The sequence below is a fragment of the Mercenaria mercenaria genome, unplaced genomic scaffold, assembly GCF_021730395.1.
Source record: "Mercenaria mercenaria strain notata unplaced genomic scaffold, MADL_Memer_1 contig_4409, whole genome shotgun sequence".
Classification (NCBI taxonomy): domain Eukaryota; kingdom Metazoa; phylum Mollusca; class Bivalvia; order Venerida; family Veneridae; genus Mercenaria; species Mercenaria mercenaria.
In genome coordinates, this window is record NW_026462635.1 from 41,908 (window position 1) to 69,311 (window position 27,404).

Genomic DNA, 27,404 nt, shown 5'->3' on the forward strand with positions numbered 1-27,404 from the left:
TCCCAAAAATCTCTGTGTATATTGCAAGAGAAAAACAGTAATGTATGTAAGAAATCAAAATGATCGACACTGACCACGACACAAACTTACATTAAACCTATAAATACTTTCAATATTCACATTTAGTTCCTTATACTCAAAAATGTATGTACTAATATCAGTAATCACTGATAACAGCCGTTACTTTTCAAGTGGGCAGCAGAAACCACAAACCGTCAAAAGTCATTTACTAAACTGTAACAGCCTTTCGCTTAAACAGTGAAATTCTCAAAATATATATAAATGCTTTCTTTGCATGTTATTATTTAAATCACTAAAAAATGCATAAAAAGAATTGCTGTTTAAAATGTGTTCCATAATACATGGAAAATAATACAATTATCCATTTATTTCCATGTGGCAAAAAGAACATAAATAAAACTCAATACATATAACATTATTATCACAATTATTGTCACTTAAATGCTAAAGAAACATTGTACAAACAAATCTAGACCATTTGTAACTTACCAGCCAGTGTTCAATGTCTGTTTGTCATTGGGGGGACTTTATTCCACTGTAATACATTTTATAGAACAGAGATACTTTTTCATCATGCATGTATCTGGGCTTACTACTACTACAATTATTCAATCACATTCCATTACTGTCAAGTGGTTGCAACTTAATAAAAGTAAGAAAATATGTCACCTGTGCAACAGACCAAACTGATCTGCAAAGACAAAAACTGTTTACTTAAACAGACAACAACAAATTTTACTTCTAGCAAACAAAATTAAGTCATTTTGCCTGTTTCAGCAGACAACATCTTTACAATTTAAAATTATACCATATATCAATGCGTGTAAACAGCCCAAATAAATGACCCATGAGGGGGCCTCAATTCAAAAAAAAATTATATTTAATGTAAATATACTAACTCCCATAAAAAGAAACTTTAATGACTTTAACAAAATAACTCTGCAAATCACTTTTTTATAAATTTATTGGGTGTGGGTTGGCATCTAATAAGGAGGGCTAATGGAGTATCAGATTTTACCATTCAAAACAAAGACTAAAAGCTATACACACAATATTGCACTCTTCGTTGCACAATGTGTAAATTTTGCTTTCAATACACCAGTTTTATGACCGCAATAACAACATGTTAACTGTGGAATGTTAATCCAATAAGATTTGTGAGAAAGAAACATTTAAATAAAGGAAAACTGGTATTCTACTTTGACAAAAATAAACTAGAGTGACAAATTATACACCCCACCAAACGGACCTTGGCCTTTGACCTACTGACCTCAAAATCATTAGGGATTATCCGCTGGTCATGACCAACCTCCCTATGAACTTTAATCAACCCAGGTTCAAGCGTTCCCAAGTTATCATCTGGAAACAGCTTAACTGAACTGGGTCCTTGTGACCTTGACCTTTGACCTACTGACCTCAAAGACAAACTTGACCTGTATTTTATGATGTTACACCTGTGTACCAGAAACGTTTTAAATCTGAGTTATTGTCCGGAAACCATGAAGACCACCAGGCTGACCGACCGACAAGCTCATTCCCATATACACCACACCCTCCCCCACCACAAACTTCATTTCGTGAGGGTATAAAAACAATTTTATATGTGATGCTTTTAGTATATAAAGGTTATATAACCACAGTCTTTATCTAAGTGTGAAGTAACAATATTTTCTACAACAGTTCATTTCTTTACAATGTATTACATGACATTTTTTCTGATTTTATACTTTCGACTAGTTTCTTTTCATTTGAATGAAGGTTCAAGAGTCTGATTCTGATATTTTAAAAAATATGTACAGAAATAACCACACCAATCTTATTTAATATGATTTCTCACAGTAGGAAAAGTCTTAAATATAAACAAAAGATGTTTGTTAAATACGTATGCCGTCCCCCCTCCCATGATAGCCTGTTGAAGGTACATGTAACAGGGTGTGTAACTTTAAGTCTGAAGTATGAAGTATGCTGTGACCTTGACCTTTGGCATAATAACCACTAAAATATAAGGACATTTACTGACCACTGACAGACATGTTATGAAGCCTGACTGTTGTAAGCCTGACAGTTTGCCAGCCATCAATTTTTGGTAATGCTGACCTTTTATATGCTGATCCCTAAAACAATAGAGGTCATCTACTAATTGACAGTCCTAGGCCCAGACATTCAATGATCAGAAACCATATCCAGTCTCATAGATGCATTGCCCTTTGATCTACAGACCCCTTAAAATAGTATGGTTTTCTTGGCAATCATCCTAAGAAGTCCAATCACTGAAAGTCGTAGTGTTCCCTAGCTATTGACTAGAGACCCACTGGTCTACCATCTACTGACCAAGATCAGCAAAACCACATATTCCTTATTCATTTCAATGGGCTTAACAACTTACTCTCTCTCATGTATTTTGTACTAAGATGCTAAACAGGCATTTACTTATATGCCTCATTGTTTTTATATCTATCTAAACACACATACTAAATTAACTGGCCTTACAACAATGATTCTATCTAAAATTTGATAAAAACTACTTTTGCTTGGAATAAAATCAACTTTTAAATTGCCAGACTAAACGAACACGATAAAATATATAGTGGATTAGGAACACTAGCTCTCACTGTCATCATCATAATCATCAAAGTTCTCTCCCTGGACAACTTCAGACTGATGATAGCGCCCTCTACCAGCAAAATCTTCATTGTCCTCTGTAAGTTGTGCTGCAAGGGTGGTAACTGCAGGAGTTGTTGGTGCAACAACAACTTCCTCATGGCTTCCTTGTCCGCTGAAAGAATATTTACCATTAAAGTCAAAGGAATAAACAGAAGGTCAATGATTGGCTGTAATTCACACATTTGAACTGAACTTTATATACATGGAATCCTGTCTAAAGAAAGGCAGCAATTGCGTTTAGTCTGAAACTATATGGAAAAGAAATATTTCATGAAGTTCCATATTACATGAAGATCCAAACAAAATTTGGTTTCTAGTCAATCTAGTGTACTGATGCGTTTCTGTGGTTTTATCCCGTTGCCTAGATTTTATGCAACACTTACTAATACTAGTCACATAGTTTTTGACCCTATATGACCCAGTATAGAACTTCTCTGAGACTTTACTGATAAATCATTCTGGCCAAGTCCATTAAGACTGAGCAAAAACTGTGATCTCTAGGGTGTTAGCATTAAATGTGTTTACCATGTATAGGCATAGGAAAAAGAGATCAATGTATTTCATTTTATTATCGGCTTGTTAAAAGTTAATTTTTACCATAAGGAAGTTGACAAAATCATAGGAACCAGTGGTTCAGGGTTAAACCAAACACATATTAATAAATCCTAAACGATTTTGTTGTGCGAAAATGTATATTATTGTGTTTTAAACCGTTTTCGTTTTCTACTCTATTGTGTAATTGCAAGGGAAATAAACTAATAAATATCTCTGCTTTAAAGTACTAGCCCAAGGCAAGAGTTGACATTCTTTGCGGATCACAACTTTGAATTAAATATTAAAATTTCTGTTATTGATATTAGCAAAACTATCATACATTGCACATTTGTGAAATCATTTTTGTTAATTTCAAGGACTTGGAAATCAATTTCTAGACTTTATTTAATGTATTTCTATCAATGAAAATGTTAGGGTCTATCTCTACATGCCATGTACAAAGACAGACACTGGGCAATCACAACATTCATCTATTGCTCATCTTTTTTAGTAAAAATGTTAATGTAAAAGAATAAGGTTAATTAGACAAAAACACCATTTCATCTATAACTATTTCAGCAATACATAAAATCTTACCTAATACATCTCTGTAACCCTGATTTCACCCAATTATAGAAATTAAACTCTGCTATCCCTGAAATAAATGAAGGATATTAGTTAAAGACTTATTCTAATAATGGTCACTTGTGACATTAGTTATAGGGTTATTCTTACAATGGTCACATAAGGATTTTAGTTACATGGTTATTCTTATAACGGTCACATCAGGATTTTAATTACAGGGCTATTCTTACAATAGTTACATATGGATTTTAGTTACAGTGTTACTGTTATAATGGTCAGATATGGATTTTAGTTACAGGGTTATTCTTATAATGGTCAGATAAGGATTTTAGTTACAAAGTTACTCTTATAATGGTCACATATGGATTTTAGCTACAGGGTTATTATAATAATGGCTACATCAGGATTTTAGCTACAGACTTTTTCTTATAATGGTCACATCAGGATTTTAGTTACAGGCTCATGGTCACATAAAAATGTTTTAGTTGCAGCTTCATTCTAATAATGGTCATATCAGGATTTTAGTTACAACTTCATTCTAATAATGGTCACATCAAGATTTTAGTTACAATTTCATTCTAATAATGGTCACATCAATATTTTAGTTACAACTTCATTCTAATAATGGCCACATCAGGATTTTAGTTACAGCTTCATTCTAATAATGGCCATATCAAGATTTTAGTTATAACTTCATTCTAATAATGGCCACATCAGGATTTTAGTTACAGCTTCATTCTAATAATGGCCACATCAGGATTTTAGTTACAGCTTCATTCTCACAATGGCCACATCAGGATTTTAGTTACAGCTTCATTCTAATAATGATCACATTAGGATTTTAGTTACAACTTCATTCTAATAATGGCCACATCAAGATTTTAGTTACAACTACATTCTCATAATGGCCACATCAGGATTTTAGTTACAGCTTCATTCTAATAATGATCGCATTAGGATTTTAATTACAACTTCATTCTAATAATGGCAACATCAGGATTTTAGTTACAGCTTCATTCTAATAATGGTCACGTATGTATATACAGTCAAACCAATCAAGGAAGACCAAATTGGCTACTTTAGACAGGAGACCATTTAACAAAGGTAGTATGTAAATATATAATTTACCTGGAAAATAGCCTGGATTAGCCTGTCCTATGTAGATGTATACAATGACAGCTGCTATTACTTCAACAAGAGCATATATCCACTGTGTTCCAAACATTATAACACCACACACCAGGGTCTGAAAGAAATATGCTGTGTATTACTATCTATTAGAGATATACATATCACAACCTCAAAACTTGCCCAAATAGAGAAACATTTTTTAAACTTTAATAGAATAGATTTGGATCTAAAAACTTGCCCCAGTCATCTATCCCAAAAAACTTCAAATACCACAACCTCAAATCTTAACTCAAACGAAGAGCCATCTGGGAGAGGATAATAAGTACTTGTGCCAAAAAGCTTTCCCCAAATAAAGCCAACAATCTGTTAAAAGGACCTACACACACTTACCCCAATAAAGAGAGCCATCTGTTACAGGATAATGAGTACTTGTGCCAAAATGCTTTCCCCAAATAAAGCCAACAATCTGTTAAAAGGACCTACACACACTTACCCCAAATAAAGAGAGCCATCTGTTACAGGATAATGAGTACTTGTGCCAAAATGCTTTCCCCAAATAAAGCCAACAATCTGTTAAAAGGACCTACACACACTTATCCCAAATAAAGAGAGCCATCTGTTACAGGATAATGAGTACTTGTGCCAAAATGCTTTCCCCAAATAAAGCCAACAATCTGTTAAAAGGACCTACACACACTTACCCCAAATAAAGAGAGCCATCTGTTACAGGATAATGAGTACTTGTGCCAAAAAGCTTTCCCCAAATAAAGCCAACAATCTGTTAAAAGGACCTACACACACTTACCCCAAATAAAGAGAGCCATCTGTTACAGGATAATGAGTACTTGTGCCAAAAAGCTTTCCCCAAATAAAGCCAACAATCTGTTAAAAGGACCTACACACACTTACCCCAAATAAAGAGAGCCATCTGTTACAGAAGAATGAGTACCAGGACCTTGGCTGTTTGGTTATCTCCATATTAGGTGGTTGTCTAGGATCTGAGTATATATGAGGTAAGAAAATAAGAAATATACATCATTGAACCTTTATGTTGACAAAGAACACAAAGTAATGTTATTATAAGCAGAAAGAGGGCTTTAAAAATGTGTCATAACTAATGTTCAATTATCCTAAATGCCTTTATAACTGTATAATGTTTTATGAAATCATTACTGAATTAGATGTGTTCTCAAAGGATATAGGTGCTACCACTTAGAGACACTATTATAGCCATATGTTACTTCAAAATTCAGAAATACTGTCCTTAGCCATGACCCATCTGGCCACATACGCTACCTTAGTTTTTCTATACTATACATAGAGGCTAAATTTCAATATAACATACTGACCCAGACTACAGTGAATGTGCAGTCACTTGTCTTTCTAATTATAACAATGTTCTATTTTAATAATGGTGACCTTGACCTTAAACCTAAGGAGCACAACTTTAAAGGCTGATTAACATTTCTGCGGTTTTATGTCTCTAGGACATTTAGCAGCATATGACTCAATTAGAAAATACTAGGGATGGGAACGAATACTGAAATCGATATTCGAATATTCGGTTTGCCATATTCGAATATATTTGAATATTCGGTTAGTTTTAATGGAAGCTTTAAATTCTTATTAAGTGATTGGCATATACACAACGTATTCATTTGTTTAAAGCGTGGATCATCGTAAATAAGGCCAAAAGAATGTTTGTTTCGGGTAACCCGATCCTACATAGCGAAACCCGCCGATCCTAGCGTTTTATTTCACGATTCTGTCAGTATAATCATGAACATGTTTAACTAATTCAGTGTTTTAGCTTCAAAATGATACAAAAAATCAAAACGATTATAATTTAGACCGTCGCAATTTTATCTAAAAATAGCAGGTCGTCCCATTTAAACACGTGACGCGCTGTTATATCACCGCCGCCATTTTGAAAAATTTCAATCGTCGTGTAAAATGCAAGTAAGGCAGACTTAAACCTCCTTCAACATGAACTTTTGCATCAATCATACGTTTTTCTTGATTTCATTATTAACTACTTCAAAATTTAATTCGAATACAGCCGATTGCGTATGAAAACCGATTCTGCGGATGGTCTGAAATGTCGTAGAAAATATTGTGAAAAGATCGACAATATCTACAAGTTTGGTAGTGTTTTCGAAAAAAAAAATCTACAACTTGTTACATAAAACAGGCGCCAATAAAAATGAACAAAAGATAAAAAGATATCACATTTACGCCCAATACAAACTGTTAACCCGTAGCGATGTCCCCAGGTAATTATGCTTTGCAATTTTCTTGTTAATTGGACATCTTTTGACATGCATCTGACACATTGACGCCTGTTGCAAACTGTTAATAAGTAACGATGGCCCCTGCCAATTATGCATTGCTATTTTCTTGTTAATTGGACATCTTTTGATACGTGATAAACTAACATGACATGGTTTTATTCTGTATGTCTGGTTCATATTGCCCAAAATCAATGAAACTTATTTTGAAAAAAAAATACAATAATTTACGAATATTCGAATTTGATTTTCATATTCGAATATTCGACCGATTTTCGAATATTCGAATATTCGAACATTCGTTCCCATCCCTAGAAAATACTAATTCAAGGGCCATAACTCTCCTCTTATGGAACGATATCCCTAACAAAATGCCAAGTGCACAACATCACATGATGAATAACATTTTTATACAATTTGCAGACTTTAGGTCAAATACTTTTTGATATTAGTAAAACACAAACTCAGAAGTCTTTTATATACATGTATATGCTTTTTTTTCTTTTCTAAGTCAAGGGCTGTAAGCCTGCAAGTCTGGTCTTACAAAATTAAATCTGAAACAAAAACTTGGGTGCTATCTTCACATCATAAATAACATTACTATACACAGGTTGATTGAGATATGCATGACACAATTTTTTTTTTCAGACAGACAAGATAGACAAAGGCAAATCTTAATGCGCTCTCCCAATATTATAATATCAGCATAAAATGTTAACAACAGTACAATTTTTAAAGTCAGGTAGGTGTGTTTGTCTCATCCATAATCTGCAATCATCCAAATTCTTACCTCCTTCCTTTCCTAGGAGCACTTGTGAGGCATCACTGACCTCTGATACATTATCTAGAGATTTAGACCTCTTGGTGGCATCAAAATCCGGCTCCGTTGGCGACATCTGACCTCCAGACTCTTTACCCTGTTGGTGCACTAAATGATGTTGACCCCTGTGGGTTAATCTCTCAGGAAATAATTTATCTAAATCAGTTCGTATAGTCTGGAAAGAATCTTTATAAGTCTTTTCTGACACACTTGTGGCACCATAGCCGCTAATGTCTGCACTTTTACTACGAGATTTATCCTGAACACCAAATCTTAAATCACGCGCTTGTCGACGATCATAACTCATGGCAAGAGCAAAATAAGCATAATTAACAGCAGCGTATGACATCATGAATGCTGTGGTAACAATAGGAGCTAACGTGTTCACATCTCCAACTAGAACGAACAGCAGAACAACCAGTGTTATAAGCACTAGGGAATATATTGGTACTTTGTTAGGGCCTCTCTGAAAATAATAAAAAGAAAAGGAACCTTTAAAAGAATAAAAAAAAACATAAGAAACATAAAAAAGGGTACCCATAAAAGACACGGATTAACTGACTTTTTTTACATTATATTCTTCTTTTTTTTGGATTTAACGTCGCACCGACACATGATAGGTCATATGGTGACAAATTTTTGTATAGCCACATAGCCACAGTCATTTAACTGAACTAGTCTTTGGATACTAGTACTAACCAGTTATCTGCAAGTACCACATAAATAAGAAGAAGTTGATAAAGAACTCTGATCACATGTTTTGCCTTTTAAAGACACAGCCCTTGAATCTGCTGTGCAAATTTTTAATTATTATATGTGTTTTCTGCCTACAGAAGTTGTTTTATGACCTTTGATGGGTTTTGAACATTCCACTTACTCTCGTGAATGGATTCAATCAAAATTGAGTCTGGTATCATTTTGCTCGGTTGCATCCTATGCTGCTAAAAAATTACTCTAAGACTGGACTAGACATCATATTATTATGCCAATGATGCAACTCTTAGCCCTAACCTGACAATATCAATCATATAATGTCTCTGCTATATGTCACCATGACACTCAAATCATGTCATGTTCATTGAAACTGACACCATAAAGTATCCATCTATCATAAACCTACACATTGCCTACTTGTAACTAAAACAATGTTCATGTTAAATCATCATATGAGCCGCACCATGAGAAAACCAACATAGTGGAGTCTGGTCAGGATCCATGCTGTTCGCTTTCAAAGCCTTTTGCAATTAGAGAAACTGTTAGTGAACACCATGGATCCTGACCAGACTGCGCTGATGCGCAGGCTGGTCTGGATCCATGCTGGTCGCAAAGCCACTATGTTGATTTTCTCATGGCGCGGCTCATATTGTTAATACTTACACCATGTCCTAGAACTCTAATGATAGGTATAACGTTTTCATTAGCAATGGTTTGAAGTATTCTCGGCGGTCCATACAAACTTCCCATACACGCTGATACAGATGATATATACAACCCAGCCAGCCACAGCACACCCACTACTGATATCTGAAAACAAAACATACACACTGATATACTGGTGATATATACAACCTTGCCAGCCACAGCACACCCACTACTGATATCTGAAAACAAAACATACACACTGATATACTGGTTATATATACAACCCTGCCAGCCACAGCACACCCACTACTGATATCTGAAAACACAACATACACACTGATATACTGGTGATATATACAACCCCGCCAACCACAGCACACCAACTACTGATATCTGAAAACAAATTATACACACTTACATACAGATGATACATACACCATAACCTGGCCAGCCACAGCACACAAACTACTGTTATGACAACCACGTATCAGTGCTAACATTGATGAAATACAGTCACTCAGGGCCCACACTGGGCTGAAAAAAGTTGGAGCCACCTTTTTTCTCGGGAATGGTAGGGAGGGTGCTGGAGAGGTTTCCCTTCCCGTGGCGTGCTGAAAATTTTTGTTACTTCCCATAAGCAAATGGTGATATTCTAGCTAATATAGGGGGACTTTTGAATGAAAGTGGGTATACCTCTAAAGCAAGTTTTGTATTTTAAAATGTTGTTGGATGTTTGAAGCAACCTGTCTGAAATATTTTTCCATTACAGCTTCTTTTTGTTGTGGGCCTACTATGTAATGCATGGCCGGGGGGCTGTGTTTTTGGTGCTCTGTGCTTCCGAGAAATCTACTCTGATACCGGATTACAATTCAAATCCATTCCTACTTTTTAAAGACATTAAAAAAAAAAAAAACTTGGCAAACACCTTTACTAATTACTTACTAAGATCACAGACACGGGTCCAGTGTTTTTTTTTTGTTTTTTTTTGTCATCATTTTTTTTTTTCATTTGACTAACATATAAAAAGTATATCTGTGTGAAAAAAGGATTTTTATATTAAACAAAAAATACACTGGACCCGTGCCTGTGACTAAGAAACTGTCTGACGGTGGCGACAACGTTAAAAATTCATCAAACCATTCATTATTTTGCCGATTTATTTATTAATTATTTGATCCATGGAAATTAAAGGCATCAATCATTTAATCTGCCGTAATGACAACAAAACAAAAAGATTATTTTAACCCGATAATCGGTTGCTAATTGATTGCAAATTGCATCTTCTCGTGTGTCAAGATGTTTATTACACATTGTTATATGTAAAGTAGACTGGGTAGTACTATCATGAAATAAGTTAATTCTATAAGGTAAAATTATCGGAACCAGTCGACTGTTTTTTAACATAATTTCTTGGAGGTTACGATTTAGAACGTCTGAAACAAAATGGCCGTCCAAAATTACGAACATTTTTTCATTTTCGCCACTTGCGATTTTTCTTCGCCACTTTCATCGCAGATTCGCCAAATGGCTCGAGTGGCGAACGACAGCGTGGACCCTGTCACTGACTTAACACACCTAACAGTTACTAAACATATTATTCTGTCTGCCATACTATCAAATTTAATAAATAGTGTCCAGCCCAATGGCATTTAATTTTTGCACTGTTGGGTTGTGAGGCAATACCTAGGTGCCAAGAGTATCATTACTTACTTGTTTGTTTTGGGTTTATGCCATTTTTCAACAGTATTTCAGTAATGTAACGGCGGAAGTAACATTACTAGCTGATCTGCTGCAACCTAGATGTTTGGCTTCCTCATGTTTAACAACCCTACCTCTTCTAACCTTTAGGTTGTCAGGGGTGAAGGACAAGTGATGAGAAACTTATCCATAATCCCATGTCATTAGGTACCCTAAAAAGCCTCTTATAGTCGACAAAAATACTATAGTATTTAATGCACCTTCTTTAATTTGCATTATGTACCAAAACACACTCCCATTTTCAAATTCTTAACAACATTATGAATCATTCAATTTCAGAAGTACCATTTATTATTTTGAAGGGTTGTTCAATGAAAATTAATTGACTGGATAGCTAACAGTGCACACCATGATTAGCCTGCATGGATGTGAAGGCTGATCTTGGTCTGCTTTGGTCACAAAGGCAGAATCACTTTCCGACAACTGTCTAAAGATTATAAAATCCGATGAATCAAAGACCAGCTCACTGACCTGTTCTGCTATCATGTAGTCCTTCTGTAAATAACTTCGTGAACAAGTGGCGCCTATCACCAAGGTAAATGATATATAGAGAAATGTCCTGAAAGTAGATACAAATTGCGTAAACTATAATTATACGGTGAAATCTACTGGTCAAAGACAACTATTTTGAAGGAATATGAATTCATGGATTTCAAAATTTTCACCTAGACAGAATGATAGCTTTACTTGTTTGATGAGATTTAAAAAAAAAAAACTACAAAAAACAATCCCTCACAAATACTAACATTTTCACAAAATATGACAATCAAAGAAAGATTTTTTATAACAAATCTATTAATATTTTTTTATGAAGGGATAGTGGGGGTGGGGGGGGGTCAGGATTTGATATCAATATCAGACTGAAACAATTTTAGGTCATATGTTGATGGTGAAGGACAACCCAAGGTGCCATTTTGGGTTTTGTTACAGGTACCTTGGTAGGAGAACCTCAACCTTCCATAATCCAGCCGGATGACTTCCTCACAGTAGATAACTTAGACTGTAAAACTTAAGGTTAAGACAATAATACCAGTAATTATTTCCATTTTCTCTTCAGAAACAATGTAAAAATATACATTAAAACTATTCTGTTCTTGTTTGGTTTAACACCACACTGACACAATAATAGGTCATATGGTGACTTTCAAGCTTCTGATGGTTGAAGAAGACCCCTGGTGCCCCTTTCGGCTTTATTTCAGGCACCTGGGTAGAACCACAGACCTATAACAAGCCAGCCGGATAACGTCTTCACATGAAAGTGTTCTACATCCCAAACAAGGTTTTGAACCCACAGTGCCCAGTGATAGCCAAGTGATCCAAAGTCAGTGACCTTAATCACTCAACCACACAGGCCTACTGTGAAATCATTAATATTCGTGGGGGACTAATTTTCGTGGATTTCATGGTTGATTCAATCCACGAAATTTAATCCCAATGAACAAGTAAAATTCCCATTCATTTTATGTTCAAAAGTTGAAATCCACGAATTCATATCCCCATGAAATTGCCGTCTTGACCAAAACCACGAAATTTCATGCCCACGAAATAAAATGATTTTACAGTATTACTTTAGAACTGAAGTATTTGCAACACTTACGATACACCAAGAGCTGATAAAGTTCCTCTTGGTATATTGACAAATGGTTCCCTCAAATCTCCACTCATGTTGATGCCTGCAAGAATTCCGGTAACCGTGGAGAAGAAAAGTCCAAATATGGAGAAAAATGTCTCGCCAGGTAGGTAGGCTGGACCAGAGTTGTTGTGTAGGTTGAATTCTTGGTATCCTGTCACACCATGCTCTGAAGCAATGTAAAGGGTAAAATAGGGAAATAATTTTACTATCATATTAAAGCTGTAAACCTGCTTTCTGAAGAAAAAATATTATTTATATGTACCTATAATCCGTCAACTGTAATAGGAAGCACTGATTAAAAAAAACACTTTACAACTGTTTAACTAGCTGTTGCTGAGAAGAGTTCATTTGGAAAACAAACTGTCTAGGAAACTAATTCTTTTTTAAAAATTGTAATGGCTTTCAAAAATTTTATTTCTACCCTTTTTTCTCAGTCAAGCTTATAGGCAGTCTAGATGAAATCTGGCAAGTGGTTTCAGACATTAAGTCTTGCAATGTTGTCACTGACTTTTTAGACCCGTAAGAAATTTCTGGGTATTGGTTAAAACAACTATTTTCACGGTGATAAAAATACAGGTTTCAACTCTTAAGATAAAATAAATGAGAATTTGATTGGTTTGTAAGTATTTAATTCAATAGACACTGTTACAGCTACTAAACCCACAAACTTTATACCATATTTTCTACTTAGAAGTCCCCTACAAATATTGATGGTTTCATAGTATTTAGTCTGGACAAGCATAGGTGATCATACTAGCTCCCCCTGGCACTATGTGCTAAATGTCTGCTAAAAATGCCAATCTTTTAGTGAACAAATCATACTATATACTTACCATAGTCTGTATGAACAAAGGAACCAACAAAGAAATCCATGACAGACAGAAACAAAATGAACAAAAGAACTAACTGGAGCCGGATCACCCATTTCACTCCCGCTATATTGATACCTGAAAATACACATCAGCATTTACAAAATATGTCTGTTAAGTTAAATAAAACTGTGGAAGTCTCCTATAAATTTTCTACTGCCTCTAAAAGGATTTTGTTGATCTAGGATGATACAAAACAGATATGCTTAGGCCTAAAAAAATAATTCTTTGTTTCCGATAACATGCTCAAAAAAATTTAGGGTAGGTGGGTCGGAAAATTTTTTTTTGGATTTTTTTTTATTATTATTAAAGGAGACATTTCGAAAATTATTTTTGTGTCAAAAAATGAATACAAATAGGGGGGTTATGCCTCTAGAGCATCAGTAAGTTGATTTATAACATCACTGACCATGTTAAAAGCATAAAAAGTGCAGTTTTGCAACTTTTTCTCAAAAAGTTGAAAAAAAAGTTCTCTAAGGCCATAAAAACATTTAGGGTCGGGCCAAAAATTTAGGGTAGGTCGGGATACCGGAAACAAACAATATTTTTTTTACGCCTTACTTTGAGGTTCGTAATTTTTATTCCCTATTTAAAAAGAAAATAGATATGTTCCTTTAATGTATTGTAAAAATACTAGTCTCTACCTACTCTATGCTGCTTAATATTCCCATGTCTCAACAATTCTGTGTGAATATAAGCAAACTGCAACTACCAAGAAATACAAGGAAAAAAGTCTACACCTAGCTCAAAGATACAAAACTGTTTTATGTCTAGTTTTGTTATCCTTTGTTCCATTCCCCTTATCGGTATTTAGATTGCAAGATCCAAATCATGGCCTTAGGTTTTAGTATAACCAAGACTTACCAAGAGAAGTATGAGAAGTGTGAAGCCGACTGGTTTAGCAATCCAGGCACCAAGATTTACCTAAAAGTATGATTCGTGCAAGGTGATACCATAAAATATCCAAGCACCAACAGTTACCTAGAAGAAGTATGACAAGTGCAATGGTGACACCTTCAGCAATCTAAGCACCAAGACTTACCCCAAGAGGTTCGGTAACTGCAGTAAGAACAATTTTAGCAATCAAAGAACCAAGACTTACCGAGAAGAAGAATGACAAGTGCAATGGCAACACCTTTAGCAATCCAAGGATTGTCTATGCCAGTAAGACCCATGATTGATTCTCCAAAACCCATCACTGACAGGGAACAGGTAACTGCCTAAATTTTGAGATACATGCCTTGTTAGGATAAAAGATATACATATAAAATTTGTATGAAAAATTACCAGCACAAGAGTTTTAAGCCATAAGATATAGGCATTAAGCTCTATATTTCTTAATTTGTGAGTAAAAAATATATGGTAATGTTGACTGCACATGAAAAATATCCTATGACAATTCCTTTTTGTTTTTTAATGCTACAAATGGCAAAACATAGTTGAACACATATCTTTTATTTTCTTATTTTATTCATATACATAAAGGCACTGCAGTTAAGATTCAATTTCTATTAATTGGATTATTTCAGTTTTCATAAAAATGAAACTTTCAAAAATTTTCAAAAATTATAAGAACAAAAATCTCTCAAATTAAAAAAACAACAACAAAAAAAACAGTATTTTCTAAGAGTAATCGTTAGTAAAAACTTTTGTTAAGAATTCCAAAATATCCGATAAAGAGCAAAATTTAAGTTCTGTTTTATGCAAAATACTGAAAATTAGAAAGCCCTATGATAGTCCTTTGTTTCTGTTTATCTATAAAAATATATTTCAACAATTTATTTTTCACTGAAATTTTAACTTATTTAACATGGATCAAACTTGTTACTTCTGAAACACTTAAATCTAGTGTCATAATGTACACTCATAATAAAACAGTAATGGCAGGCCTTTAGTGGTTAATAGCATGACTACACTCAACAAAATTCCTAATCGGTCAGTTTATATTTGTATTACTATATTTAGTAGAGCAGCAAACCCCCAGTTTTAGCATTCAACCTGGCCACCAAAAGTTACAAAATATGTCATATACCAAAATGTTTGGGAGGGTCTGAAGTTTATTGGACTGCCGGCATAAATTGCAAATTTTTGGTGCGGACCAAGAAATCCAAGATGGCGTCCAAGATGGCCGCCATTTTAGTCTTTATACGTAGATTTGAAAATAACGCTAGTAAATATTTATAAAGAAAACACAAGTGACTTAACCACATACAAGTATCTAAACTAAGAAAGTGTTAAATAATTGTTATATTCTCGAGGTCACTCAAGGTCATGTCAAGGTCATACTTAAGGTCAAAAGGTCAAAAACGGTCTAAAATCACTGTTTTAGCTACACTCTTTTTTATTTTCTCCAAACTGAATAAGGTAATCTGTCATTTCTCATATCAGAGTAGATCTGTGTGTACTGTAGTTTCATTTGCACTATTTTACAGGAGTACAATTTGGTTACTATGGTTACCATAGCTGAACTAAAAACGTTTCAATATAGCCATTATTTCAGATCTATTTGGTGGATTCATGTACAAGTTTTTGAAAAGAACAAATGTTACAAATTTACTTCTGTTGTGTGTAGTAAAAAGAAGTGATATAATTTTGGTACTGGTCAATGTCATTTCAAGGTCAAGGTCAAGGTCAAAATAGACCAAAATGACTTTTTCACTGACAAATTGAGAGGATAGATCTAGTAACTATAGTAATACCTAAATGTTCTTTACTATGGCCGGAATTTTATCTCTATTAGGCAGATTTAGATATACTTATGAAGAAAACGCATGTAACAGAAAACCTGTTTTTTTCTGAAAGACAGTTTTTAACATACAAAATATTCTGGTCCATGTTCAATGTCATTGCAGTGTTTTAAAATGACTGCTATTACGGTCCTTTTAGGTCGCGTCAAAAGTAAGGCTATTAAATATCAATGAAGAAAACACATGTGGCCTAATGGCATACAGGTATTCGAACTAAATAAAGTTTAAAATAAATGTTATATCACCAATAGTCATTTCATGGTCATACACAAGGTCAAATACGGTCTAAAATCACCGTTTCAGCTGCAACTTTTCTTCATTCTGAGACTCCAAAATGAATATCATTACTTTTTATTTTTCATATATCAGACTAGGCTTGTGTGTATGACAAACAGTTACCATGGTGAAACCAAATGCGTTTCAATATAGCCACTAGTTTAGATCTAGTTAGTGGAAACCGGTCACGGCCATTTTCAAGGTCATATTCAAAGTCAAAGGGTGAAAATAGCCTAAAATCACCTAAACCCTATACACATTTTCAATATTTTAAATTGCACGAATTTTCATATTAAAGATTGTATATTTGTTTAAACATATATAATGATACATATTTTGCTTGGTTGGCTGTGTAGAAGACAATTGTAGACGTCCAGATCACGAAGTTAATATATGGTTTTGGTGGGCGTTCTGGCTATAATGACCCGAGGGCCATTGTAAAACTAGATGTGCCATTAGGATGTCCTTTTTTCAGCTTGATTATGATGAAAGTTTGAACCAATCTGGAGTCCGTCTCCTGGAAAAACTAGTACCGATGCCATATGAGTTTGCATGGTCATGACCTCAGTAGGGCTTGTACTCAGAGACCCCGGGTTGAGCGGTTGATACCTTCACCATAAACCACTGCAACTTAGAGCAGAACGCACACCTAATATGTTTATTGACAATATCATGTTATCGACAAATGTACCAAAAAGTTTTTGTAAACTTTTAACGTAAATTTGGTACTATTCATACTAAGTATATACATGTAATACGTTTTAACACCACGGCTGTCATTAGTGACGTCACACGCCTGAGTTAACAACAATATTGACAGATGTTCCATTTCAAAGTTGGAAATTGTATAACAGAAATTACATAATTACTTTAGTTACGTGTGCAACATTTGATTTTGTAATTGGTATGGTAAATAATCTACATCCGATTGTTATTGTTATCATGTCTTCTTCAAATGTCTTAATCATTAAAATATATTACAAAATATTGCAGATATAACGCTTCCTTTAGCATTTTAACCACATATTATAAAAGAACGTTTCCAATCCAAAGGAAGTATTTCTTTGTACAGTTAGTTAATATTTTATCTCAGAATAAACATTATCTTCAAATCTTTTTGATATCTATCAATTTCCGTCGGCTTTAACATCTACACATGTAAAATGGTTGTACAAAGGCAGATCTTTTGTGGTAACGGATGCCACCAGCACAAAATGTTTTGAAAGTCACTGGAAAATGACACTGCTAATGGTTTTTCACCTTCAAATTGCCACTTTTTCTATATAAACTTATTATATATTTATAGTTAAACTCTGGTAGATATTTACATCTAACTTAAATTTGCAGGAACCATGAAATCAGACATTAAAGCAAATTTATTAGATACCAAGTTTCAATTTGTATTGGCCAACAAATCACCATAAACTTTCAAACAAGAAAAGGTTTTCAAAAACAGAGGGTCTATATCTTTCTATTGTAACATTGCCAGTATCCCAATATTTCTTAAATCCTAATTGGGAGAATTGCATGGTCTAAAAGTGCTAGCTAACCTTAAATCAGACAAAGCTTCAGAATAAGACTGTATTCACCCAGTTGTCCTTAGGCGCTTTGGGTAGAAATTGTTGATGTTCTGGTAATAATTTTCCAAACCTATCTCCTTTGGTTACTAGCCTAGCAGATTAGTCCCGCTGCTCAAAGAGGGAGACCCAAGTAACTTGGCAGACTATTGGCTTATGCCTATGTTTTGGTTAAGCTTTAGCTCACCTTACGTAACACAACATTCCACATGACCTCCAACATGGCTTTCATGATAAAGTCTTGTCTGACTCAGCTGATTGTATTTAATTTAACAGATGAAATGACTAGAAACATAACGATTTATAAACAAACTAACTTGATCTTGCTAGACCTAAGTTTAGTTTTTGAAAAGGTAAACCACTCAAACTTCTTCTAAAGGCGTTTGCCTACAATTTCTCGAGTGGCCTGTGGCATTCCTACTCAATAGATTCTCTTACTTCACACAATAGAAATAAGTTTGTAACATTTGTTCTTTTCAAAAACTTGTACATGAATCCACCAAAGCTATATATTAAAAAGTTTAGACAAAATATGGAATGGTTTGCAAAAGTTAACTAATTTCTGTGTCAAAAAGGGCCATAACTGAGCTACAGTACTTATCCTAGTTATGTAGTCTTGCCTACATTTGTAGCTATGATGGTAAACAAGTGGTCAATGCCATTTGACAAACATGTTTGACAAAATATGGACCGGTATGAAAAATTTAACTGATTTCCAAGTCCATAAAGGGTCATAATTCAGCCAAAATAGTTGAACTATTGCCTAAAGATGGAAATCATGATGAAAAGCAAGTGTTCAAAGTTTCAAAGCCACATGTCAAATACAAATAGTTTCGACGAAACATGTACGATGTACGAAAACCGAACCAATATTCAAATCCAAAAAGGGGAATAATTCAGCCAAAATACGTAATAGAGTTAAGTACTCTTGCCTACAGATAGAGACTAATATAATAAACAAGTGTTCAAAGTTTCAAACCCATATGTCAAATAGATGATGCAAAACATAGACTTATACGTAGTCTGAACCAATTTCAAAGATCAAAACGGGCCATAATTCAGCCAAAATACTTGACAGAGTTACTTACTCTTGCTTACTGGTAGATACTGTTATAATAAACAAGTGTTCAAAGTTTAAAAGCCACATTTCAAATAGCTTTTACAAAACATGGACTTGTACGAAGTCTGAACCAATTTTAAAATCCAAAAGGAGTCATAATTCAGCCAAATTACTTGACAGAGTTATGTACTCTTGCCTACAGGTAGAGACTAATATATATAAACAAGCGTTCAAAGTTTTAAAGCCAAATGTCAAATAGTTGTTAGAAAACATTGACTTATAATTAGAATAGCTTCTAATGCAAATTTAACTTTAGGCTTCATAAAAGAACATCACAACAGCCAGTGAAAATGTCAAAACTCTACCATATAAAACTCTTATCCATCCATACATGACATAGCTGGAATATACACCTACCATCTGCATCCATACACTCAAGTCAAACCACACAAAATTGAAATTGCCCCACATCCCCATTTGGAGTATTTTCCTGCTATACTTTCTTAAAGGAAAAACAACATGTTGTTTGAAAAATAGAAAAATTAAATTAAAAAAAACACTGCATTGTAAGCAATGTTTTTATCTTTTAATTGTAGTTATTTCACATTCTCACTTTATATCTGATGTTAGACCCATAACTAATGTCTGAAAGAAACTTTGGCATTACCACAGAGATAGAAAATAGCGTAGAAATATTTTCAGAGTTACGTTACAAAACAGCTTTATTTCTTTATATCTCGCATAAACCCAGTCCTTGGTTAGCTTATTTTTTGTCTCGCTACTGGCAGTAGTTTTTCAAAATTCAGAAAAAAAATGTTTACGTCAATTTTAAGCGTTGGAACTTAGATAAAGCTTCAATATGAAACATGCAGCGACTGTAATTAAGATGTTCATGCAAGTGCTGTTTAAGTATTTTATAACTACAAAGAAAAGATGATTTAAATACAGGTATTAATATTGATCTTGTCACTGAATTCATATTAGAATAAGTTTATTTGTTAATGTAGGTAATAAATACGAATATGTCTTTTTGGAATCGAAACAATTTAATAGATAAAAAAATGATATAAATGTCATTTTGTATAGTTAAAAATGATATCATGGTTATTTTAACATTTTAACCTTTATATGTAGGACCTTAAAAATTATCTTGATAAACCTAAACTATAACATATTTTAAACATTTGAGTATATTGCAAATATATCTTAATTAAGATTGCAAATGAAATTGTAAAACCATAGGTTTATTCTGAAATGAAAATTTGTACCATTTGAAAAAAAATGAAAACGTGTGAAATTGTCACGGTACTTGGTCACGTTAGGGGAGAAGATGTTTCCAGCAGCCTGTTAGCTCGGTTGGTAGAGCACTCGCCCTGTAAGCGGGGGGTCCCGGGTTCGAGCCCCAGACTGACTGCATATTTATCTCACCCTGTGACATATGGCGCCCAACATTGGACCGTGGCATGCTTGCTTGGTCAGTCTTACGACGCTTGCAATATTATATACCTCCGGAATTCGAGGACGAATTTCCAATTTGTGGGGATGTATGTCAAGGTACGAACTTGGTCACGTTAGGGGAGAAGATGTTTCAGGTAGCCGGTTAGCTCGGTCGGTAGAGCTCTCGCCCTGTAAGTGGTGGGTCCCGGGTTCGAGCCTCGGATTGACTGCACATTTATCTCACCCTGTGACAATGGTATATTAAAAAGTGTTTTTTTATGTATCCTGTTTTGTTATTTTGACCAACTATCCTTGAATGACCTCAATCACTCCCAACAATATAACATATAAAAGAACCTTTCACTACAAACAATTAAAAGCAGTTTGTAAAATGTGTTTGTTTTTTTTTCACATTTGTATGTGATTCCACCAACTAGATCATATTAACAGATATATTAGAACCAATTTTGTTTCACCATGGTAACCATGTTAGCCAAATGTACTCCTCTAAAAATATTACAAACGAAATTGTCATGCACACAAACTTGTTCTAAAATGAAAAATGGCCAGTTATGTCATAGAATTTGGAGAGAATGTAAAACAATTGCAGATAAAATAGTAATTTTAGACATTTTTGACCTTTTGACCTTGCCTACGGCCTTAAACTGACCTTGAGTGACCTCAAAAATATAATATGTTTTTACACATTGTTAGTTTAAATATTTGTATACAGCTAAGTTACATGGTTTTTCTTCATAAATTATTTACATCCTTATTTTTAAATTTACCTATAAACTCTTAAAATGGCGGCCATCTTGGACGCCATCTTGGATTTCTCGGTCCGCACCAAAAATTCGCAATTTATGCCGGCAGTCCGATAAACTTCAGACCCTGCCAAACATTTTGGTATATGACATGTTTTGTAACTTTTTGTGGCTAGGTTACTCATTAACTAAGCCATTTATTAGGTTTTGCTGCTCTACTAATTGTCAATAATGCATGTATTTACACGAAATTTCACATGCCGACATTTGAATAGGTATTGCAGCTAATTATTAATTTATTTTTGGTGACTCATGGCCAAAGTAACCGCATTAGGCGTTTTGCCTAATTTTGGATATCTTGCACGTGCAGTGCATGTGCACCAACATGTACGTGTTCGTTTACAATTTTGGCATAACTGACGAAAGTCTAACTAGAAAAACACTTATTATGGTGAAATTGACACAAGAGCAATGGGATCGAGCTGTCGGAATGTTGCTTGCTGCGACACATTTACGGCATGTGTGTTATTGTTTTTACAATTTCAATAGAATTTTGATGTTATTTGTTTGTAACTGTTACTTTGATAGTTATTTCCTTTGTAACCTTATTTCCTTTTACAAGAACCTTCGCCCATTGGTTATCTACCATCCGTGCACTTTTTTCTAAATTTAACCAAAGTACAATTCGTTGAAATGACCAATTTTGAATTTTGTTGTATAATTCCGACAGACCAGGCGCGTTGCTCTGGTGTCAATTTATCGATGATATGTGTTTTTCTGGTAGGACTTTCGTCAGTAATGCCAAAAGTGTTCATTAACACGTGCATATTGGTGCACATGCCATGCACGTGCAAAATATGCTAAATTGGCCAAAACGCCTAAAGCGGTTACTTTGGCGATTAGTCGGTCAAAATTATATTTTGATAATTAATTAGCTGCAGTATCTATTTAAATGTCTGTATGTGAAATTTCGTGTAAATACTTGCATTATTAACAAAATAGTAATCTGATAAAAATTGACCGATTAGGAATTTTGTTGAGTGTACACCTGAATTTGAATGACAGCATAGCCTGAGTGCCAATATATGCTTAAAACTGCTACTAACCATGTAAGGCATGTAATACAGTAATAGCCATTCAACGAGTACTATATTATACACAAAAAAAACACAATAATATAATGAGTACTAATTGTTCAACTCATTAAATTGTATAAAAAAATCAATGTTAACAAACTTTTTAATACAAAAACACAGAGTACAATGGTATCAAAACTGATGTCAGATGTCCATGGAGGTCCAACAACCAGTAACTATTCAAACTTCCTGTTAATGACCTCGTTTATTGGATTCTGTCTTAGTAATTTTGTGACTATAGTTAGGTATATATTAAGGAAAATTTTATGTTTTTACACTTATTATATCTTTTAATATAAATAATATAAAACTACCTGAGCAAAACAGTAGACCACTCCAACACTGCCCCCTATTCTGGACCCCAGCACATGAGATATGAGAAAGTATACCCCTCCACTCTCCACCTTACACCTCTCACACACCCCTATACCACTCAGGGCCACTATAAGAACCACAAGTACAGCCAGAATGATTGTCAGGATGGTTAAGCTGATCCCAGCATTTCCCTGTTAAGTAAAAAGCATTGCAATGTAGAATCTTAGACTAAAAGAATGTTTCAAAATAAAATCATGTAGACAATATCTTACATGATACAAATAAAACTTACCTAACCTTATCTTACCTTACCTTATCATATCTTATTTTATGATTTCCATGAATTTCAAAATTAAATTCTGTAAATTATTATGTACGCAGCAAACTATGGCCAAGATTTCATTTCTCAAACTAACATGTTTTACCTTTTATAACAAGAAAGACTATTTTAATTTTCTACTTATGTTTTGATGGTTTTTCAAAATACCTTGAAAGAGAAAACGTTTGGTATAAACAATAAAACTCGAGTTCAAACAATTTACATCTAAAACAGGAATATTTTGGAGATACTTGCTTTGTTCTATTCAATAAAACTGATAATAAATAATTGATATTCTAACGTGACTAAATTTGTTCTCCTAATATTTTTAACAATGGAAGCCGAAAATGTGACGTTATGCAATAAAATAATTGTATATTATAACATAAAACGTCATAAACACAAACTGAAAATGAATATGACATTGGACATTGGAGGATGTCTTGTTAGAAACAAAAATAATATATCTTGAACAGTGATTTTTTTTCTAAAATAAAATCACTGTTCTTCAGATGCAGCCTTACAATATGATTTCTAAGCATCTGATCTTCAAATGACGGTTTTATTCCAAGATAAAATCACTGTTTGGGATATTAAATTTCTTAACCAAAAACTAATTAATTACCACAATCCAGCCCATTCTAAGGAAGATGACGACACCCAACAAGTTGATCATGCACGATGTGAACACCCCGTCCCATGTGCCAAATAATACTGGCTCACTGATGAAGAAATGCGCTTTCCACCACATCTTCTGTGTTAGATTCTGAAATAGCATCAACACAGAACTGTAAATTTGCTTATTTAAGCATAGATCTGCTTGCTGTTACATGATAGAACACATGTTATGACTATACAATCATCCATCTTTTCTATATATTCTTCTCAAAAAATACGGATCTTTAACTGATAAAACATGGCTTATAACTCACCTTCTTTGTTTCTATATAATTTTCTGATTAATGCAGGGGGTGGATGGGGGGGAGGAGGGTTCTAGGGAAACACTTTTTAAAAAATATGTTAACTTAAGTAATATGATTATCACCATCATATTGTGATGTCAACTATAATTATGCATGATGTCAAGAAACTATCAAAATCTACTTGTCCTCACAATTTACAATTTAATATATTTAGTACAGCATGAAAAAAGATTTACCATTAACATGTCTGCCTGTGAAGGACAGATGTTTTCCAAACACTCGGGACAGTGTGAAAATGTTCTTGACTCCCCACTGTCCCTTTGGAAGAGGAAACCCTGTTTTTAACAGGCAGGCATGTAAGATCCTTAAAATCTTATTGAAATCTTTTCTCTAACATGCATTTAGAGGTAAGTACCATTTGAAACTAAGTTTACTTGAACACAAATTTACAATTAATCTAGACATTATTTGACTAGAATCTGTCCACTTTGCTGTCCATAAATATTGGTAGTAGTCACTACCGTATTACAAAACACAGGTTACTAAAATTTTTTTTTTCAGAGTTCTACTTTGTCATTCCCCGTTTTTTGTGAAATGTAACATATTCTTCAAAATGTACACTTCATAGAAATCTCTTAGTTTATACTAATTTTTTTTTGGTCAATTTCGAAGTAAGTTCTACAACTTATATTAATCACTCTGGCGACCTCATTCCTGATGGAATCCATCGCTACGAGGGTATGAGAGAAAAGAAGCCAGTTTCCCTTTTACTGCTGAGTGCCAAGCAAGGGAGCTACTGATATCATTTGTCATGAATTTGGAATTGAACCCAAGACCTCCTGCATAGTTATGCATAATTATGATATTTATGACAATCCAATCAATCACTGTTACCCTGCAGTTACATCTATTACCTGATCTTCCTGGAAGAGTTCATTTTTATTTCCCAGATCTGTGTGCTGGTACCCTCCAGTGTCAACATTTGCACTGTATGGAACTTTTGCTGGTTCCTGGCTCAATCCATACTTTCCCCAATCAGGAGGTGGTGGCTTCTTGCGACTGGTTCCCCCTTGACCAGCTCCGGTTCCCTGTGTTTCAGGCATGAGACTGGTATGCTCAGAATCAGACATTCTGAATGAAGCTCACACTTTCGCTGTTTCCAGTCTCTTGAACTCAAATATTGCATGCATAGGGACTCTCCATCTTTATTCCTGAAATTGTAGAAAAAAAACTTAAATTCAAAATTATGCAAATTTTTTCAAACAACAGACTACAACTGAAAACGTGCATGACCCTCAAACTGCTTCATTTGGAAGGAAGTGGTAACTGATATGCAATATCTGGGTAAATGTTTGGTCAAGTTCATCAATGAAAAAACAATGTTACAAACCAGACATAAAATAAAGGGAGATATTTTAAAAGGTAAGATGGGTAGATTATGGTCAAAGTAAATTGCGTTTCCAGTATAAATGTCTGATAGTTTCCTTACATTCCTTTAAGTAGTTTCAGAGTTATGACATGGGCAAGAGCATTTAATAAAGGGAGATAACTCAAAACAGAAGAGTTCAGTTATGGTTTTTCCCATGACAAATCATCATGTCCTGCTGCCCAGGATGGTAGGACACTCAATAAAGAGAGATAATTCAAGAAGTAAGTGGGACGGACTTAAGGGTCTTGTGACACATTGTCATATCATGCAGACATTTTTCGAAATTCATCTTTAAACAACAAAGTTATAGAGCTAAAATTGTATAAATAAAAATGACCAATCAACTTCACTAAACGATACCTAAATTTCAAACTTTACCTTCACTCATCATAATTTCCAAACTTATACTTCTACATTAAAAGGTTAACTCCAAAAGTTTTAAACTACTTTCACTACAACTAAAGAATTAGATAGTGTATTAGTTAAGAGCTTCTAAAAACACTGCATACAATCTAGTATAGTTTTAAAAACATAACAAAAGAATCGTATTTGAATAATCACTTTCCCAATTTTATGTTCCTTTTTGTTAATATTGACATAAGGACTTGGCCTAAAAAGTCTTGAAAACAGGCTGAGCCATGCCATGAGAAAACCAACATAGTGCATTTGCGACCAGCATGGATCCTGACTAGACTGCGCGCTAACGGTTTTGAAAGCGAACAGCATGGATTTTGACCAGACTGGCAGTGCAGGGATGCGCAGGCTGGTCTGGATCCATGCTGGTCGCAATTGCAATATGTTGGTTTTCTCATGGTGCAGCTCACTGTTTGATTCTGAACCATTAAAAGACTCTAAACAAATGGTATTATCTGTAATTACACCGCAGTCTGACTTTTCAAAAAAGAGCTTTCTTCAGAGTTTTATAGTTTCCGGTTTAAACACTACCTTTTAAGTATATTATTTTTTCCCAATACTTCAAGTCACAAGACATTAATGATTCTGTTTATTTTCCCGGCATTAAAGTCTGTGACTAAATTGTCATTCACAGTTGTCACAGTGTCCTGACAATAGTAACCATGGTAACTGCTACTTCATAAGGAACAAGTCCACTAGAAAAATACAATATCGGAAGCAAGAGGCTGTACTGGCAAAATTGGTTCATTTGATTTACTTTCAACAGTAACAATGTTGGAACAGGCTGTACAGTATTACAGTCAATGGTAATTTCACTTGATTGGTTATAGTGCTTTCAAAGATAGGTGGGTGAGAACATTTAAAAACTATTATAAAAACTATTATTTTACGACTCATAAATTCTGTTTATCTCATTGGTCAGCAACAGGTCATATGGAGGTCCACAGAGAGAAATTCACTGTAAGAAGTAATATTCTTCAAAACGAAAACTTCACCAAAACAAAGTACAGAACTTATAAAATGTCAGTCACCATATATCCTGATGAGTAGGTATATATGTAGTAAAGGTGGATTGTCAGGACCAAAAGTTCTAGCTGTTTACCATGAACATTTAACCTATTTACTTAGTATTTAGTGTTCTGGGGTTCTTTAAGGACCAGTATTAACCAATTCTCTGACAGTAACTGGTAACTTTCACACATAACTAGAGCAATTACTAAGGTAACTAATACCCCCAGAGCCCACTTTGATACAGGGAAGATAACATGTTGTGAACATGATGTTTCGAGTGTAAAGTTGACCTTGACCCTAGTGACCTTGTTTGTGCACTTTGCAGGTTGTC

The 27,404-nt window shown here is 34.3% G+C and overlaps 1 protein-coding gene across 1 annotated transcript; it reads right to left on the reverse strand.

Moving 5' to 3' along the window:
* Nucleotides 1-1,187: 1,187 nt before the first annotated feature.
* Nucleotides 1,188-25,453, reverse strand: LOC128553861 (solute carrier family 12 member 8-like). Its single transcript, XM_053535051.1, has 13 exons — nt 25,134-25,453; nt 23,922-24,062; nt 22,977-23,168; nt 14,768-14,885; nt 13,630-13,743; nt 12,761-12,962; nt 11,635-11,722; nt 9,421-9,567; nt 8,014-8,509; nt 5,845-5,933; nt 4,933-5,050; nt 3,817-3,874; nt 1,188-2,797 (listed from the first exon to the last, which is right to left on the reverse strand). The coding sequence occupies exons 1-13, from the start codon at nt 25,347-25,349 to the stop codon at nt 2,623-2,625; spliced, it is 2,154 nt and encodes a 717-aa protein (XP_053391026.1). The 5' UTR covers nt 25,350-25,453; the 3' UTR covers nt 1,188-2,622.
* Between the last annotated feature and the right edge of the window lie 1,951 nt (nt 25,454-27,404).

Excerpts from the sequence above, each read along its gene's own strand:
- LOC128553861 (XM_053535051.1), bottom strand. The coding sequence starts at position 25,349 with ATGTCTGATTCTGAGCATACCAGTCTCATGCCTGAAACACAGGGAACC. Across the intron at positions 23,169-23,921 it reads TTAGAATGGGCTGGATTGTG|GGAAATGCTGGGATCAGCTT; the intron begins GTAATTAATTAG and ends TTTACTTAACAG. Across the intron at positions 13,744-14,767 it reads ACTTGTCATTCTTCTTCTCG|GTATCAATATAGCGGGAGTG; the intron begins GTAAGTCTTGGT and ends GTGTATTTTCAG.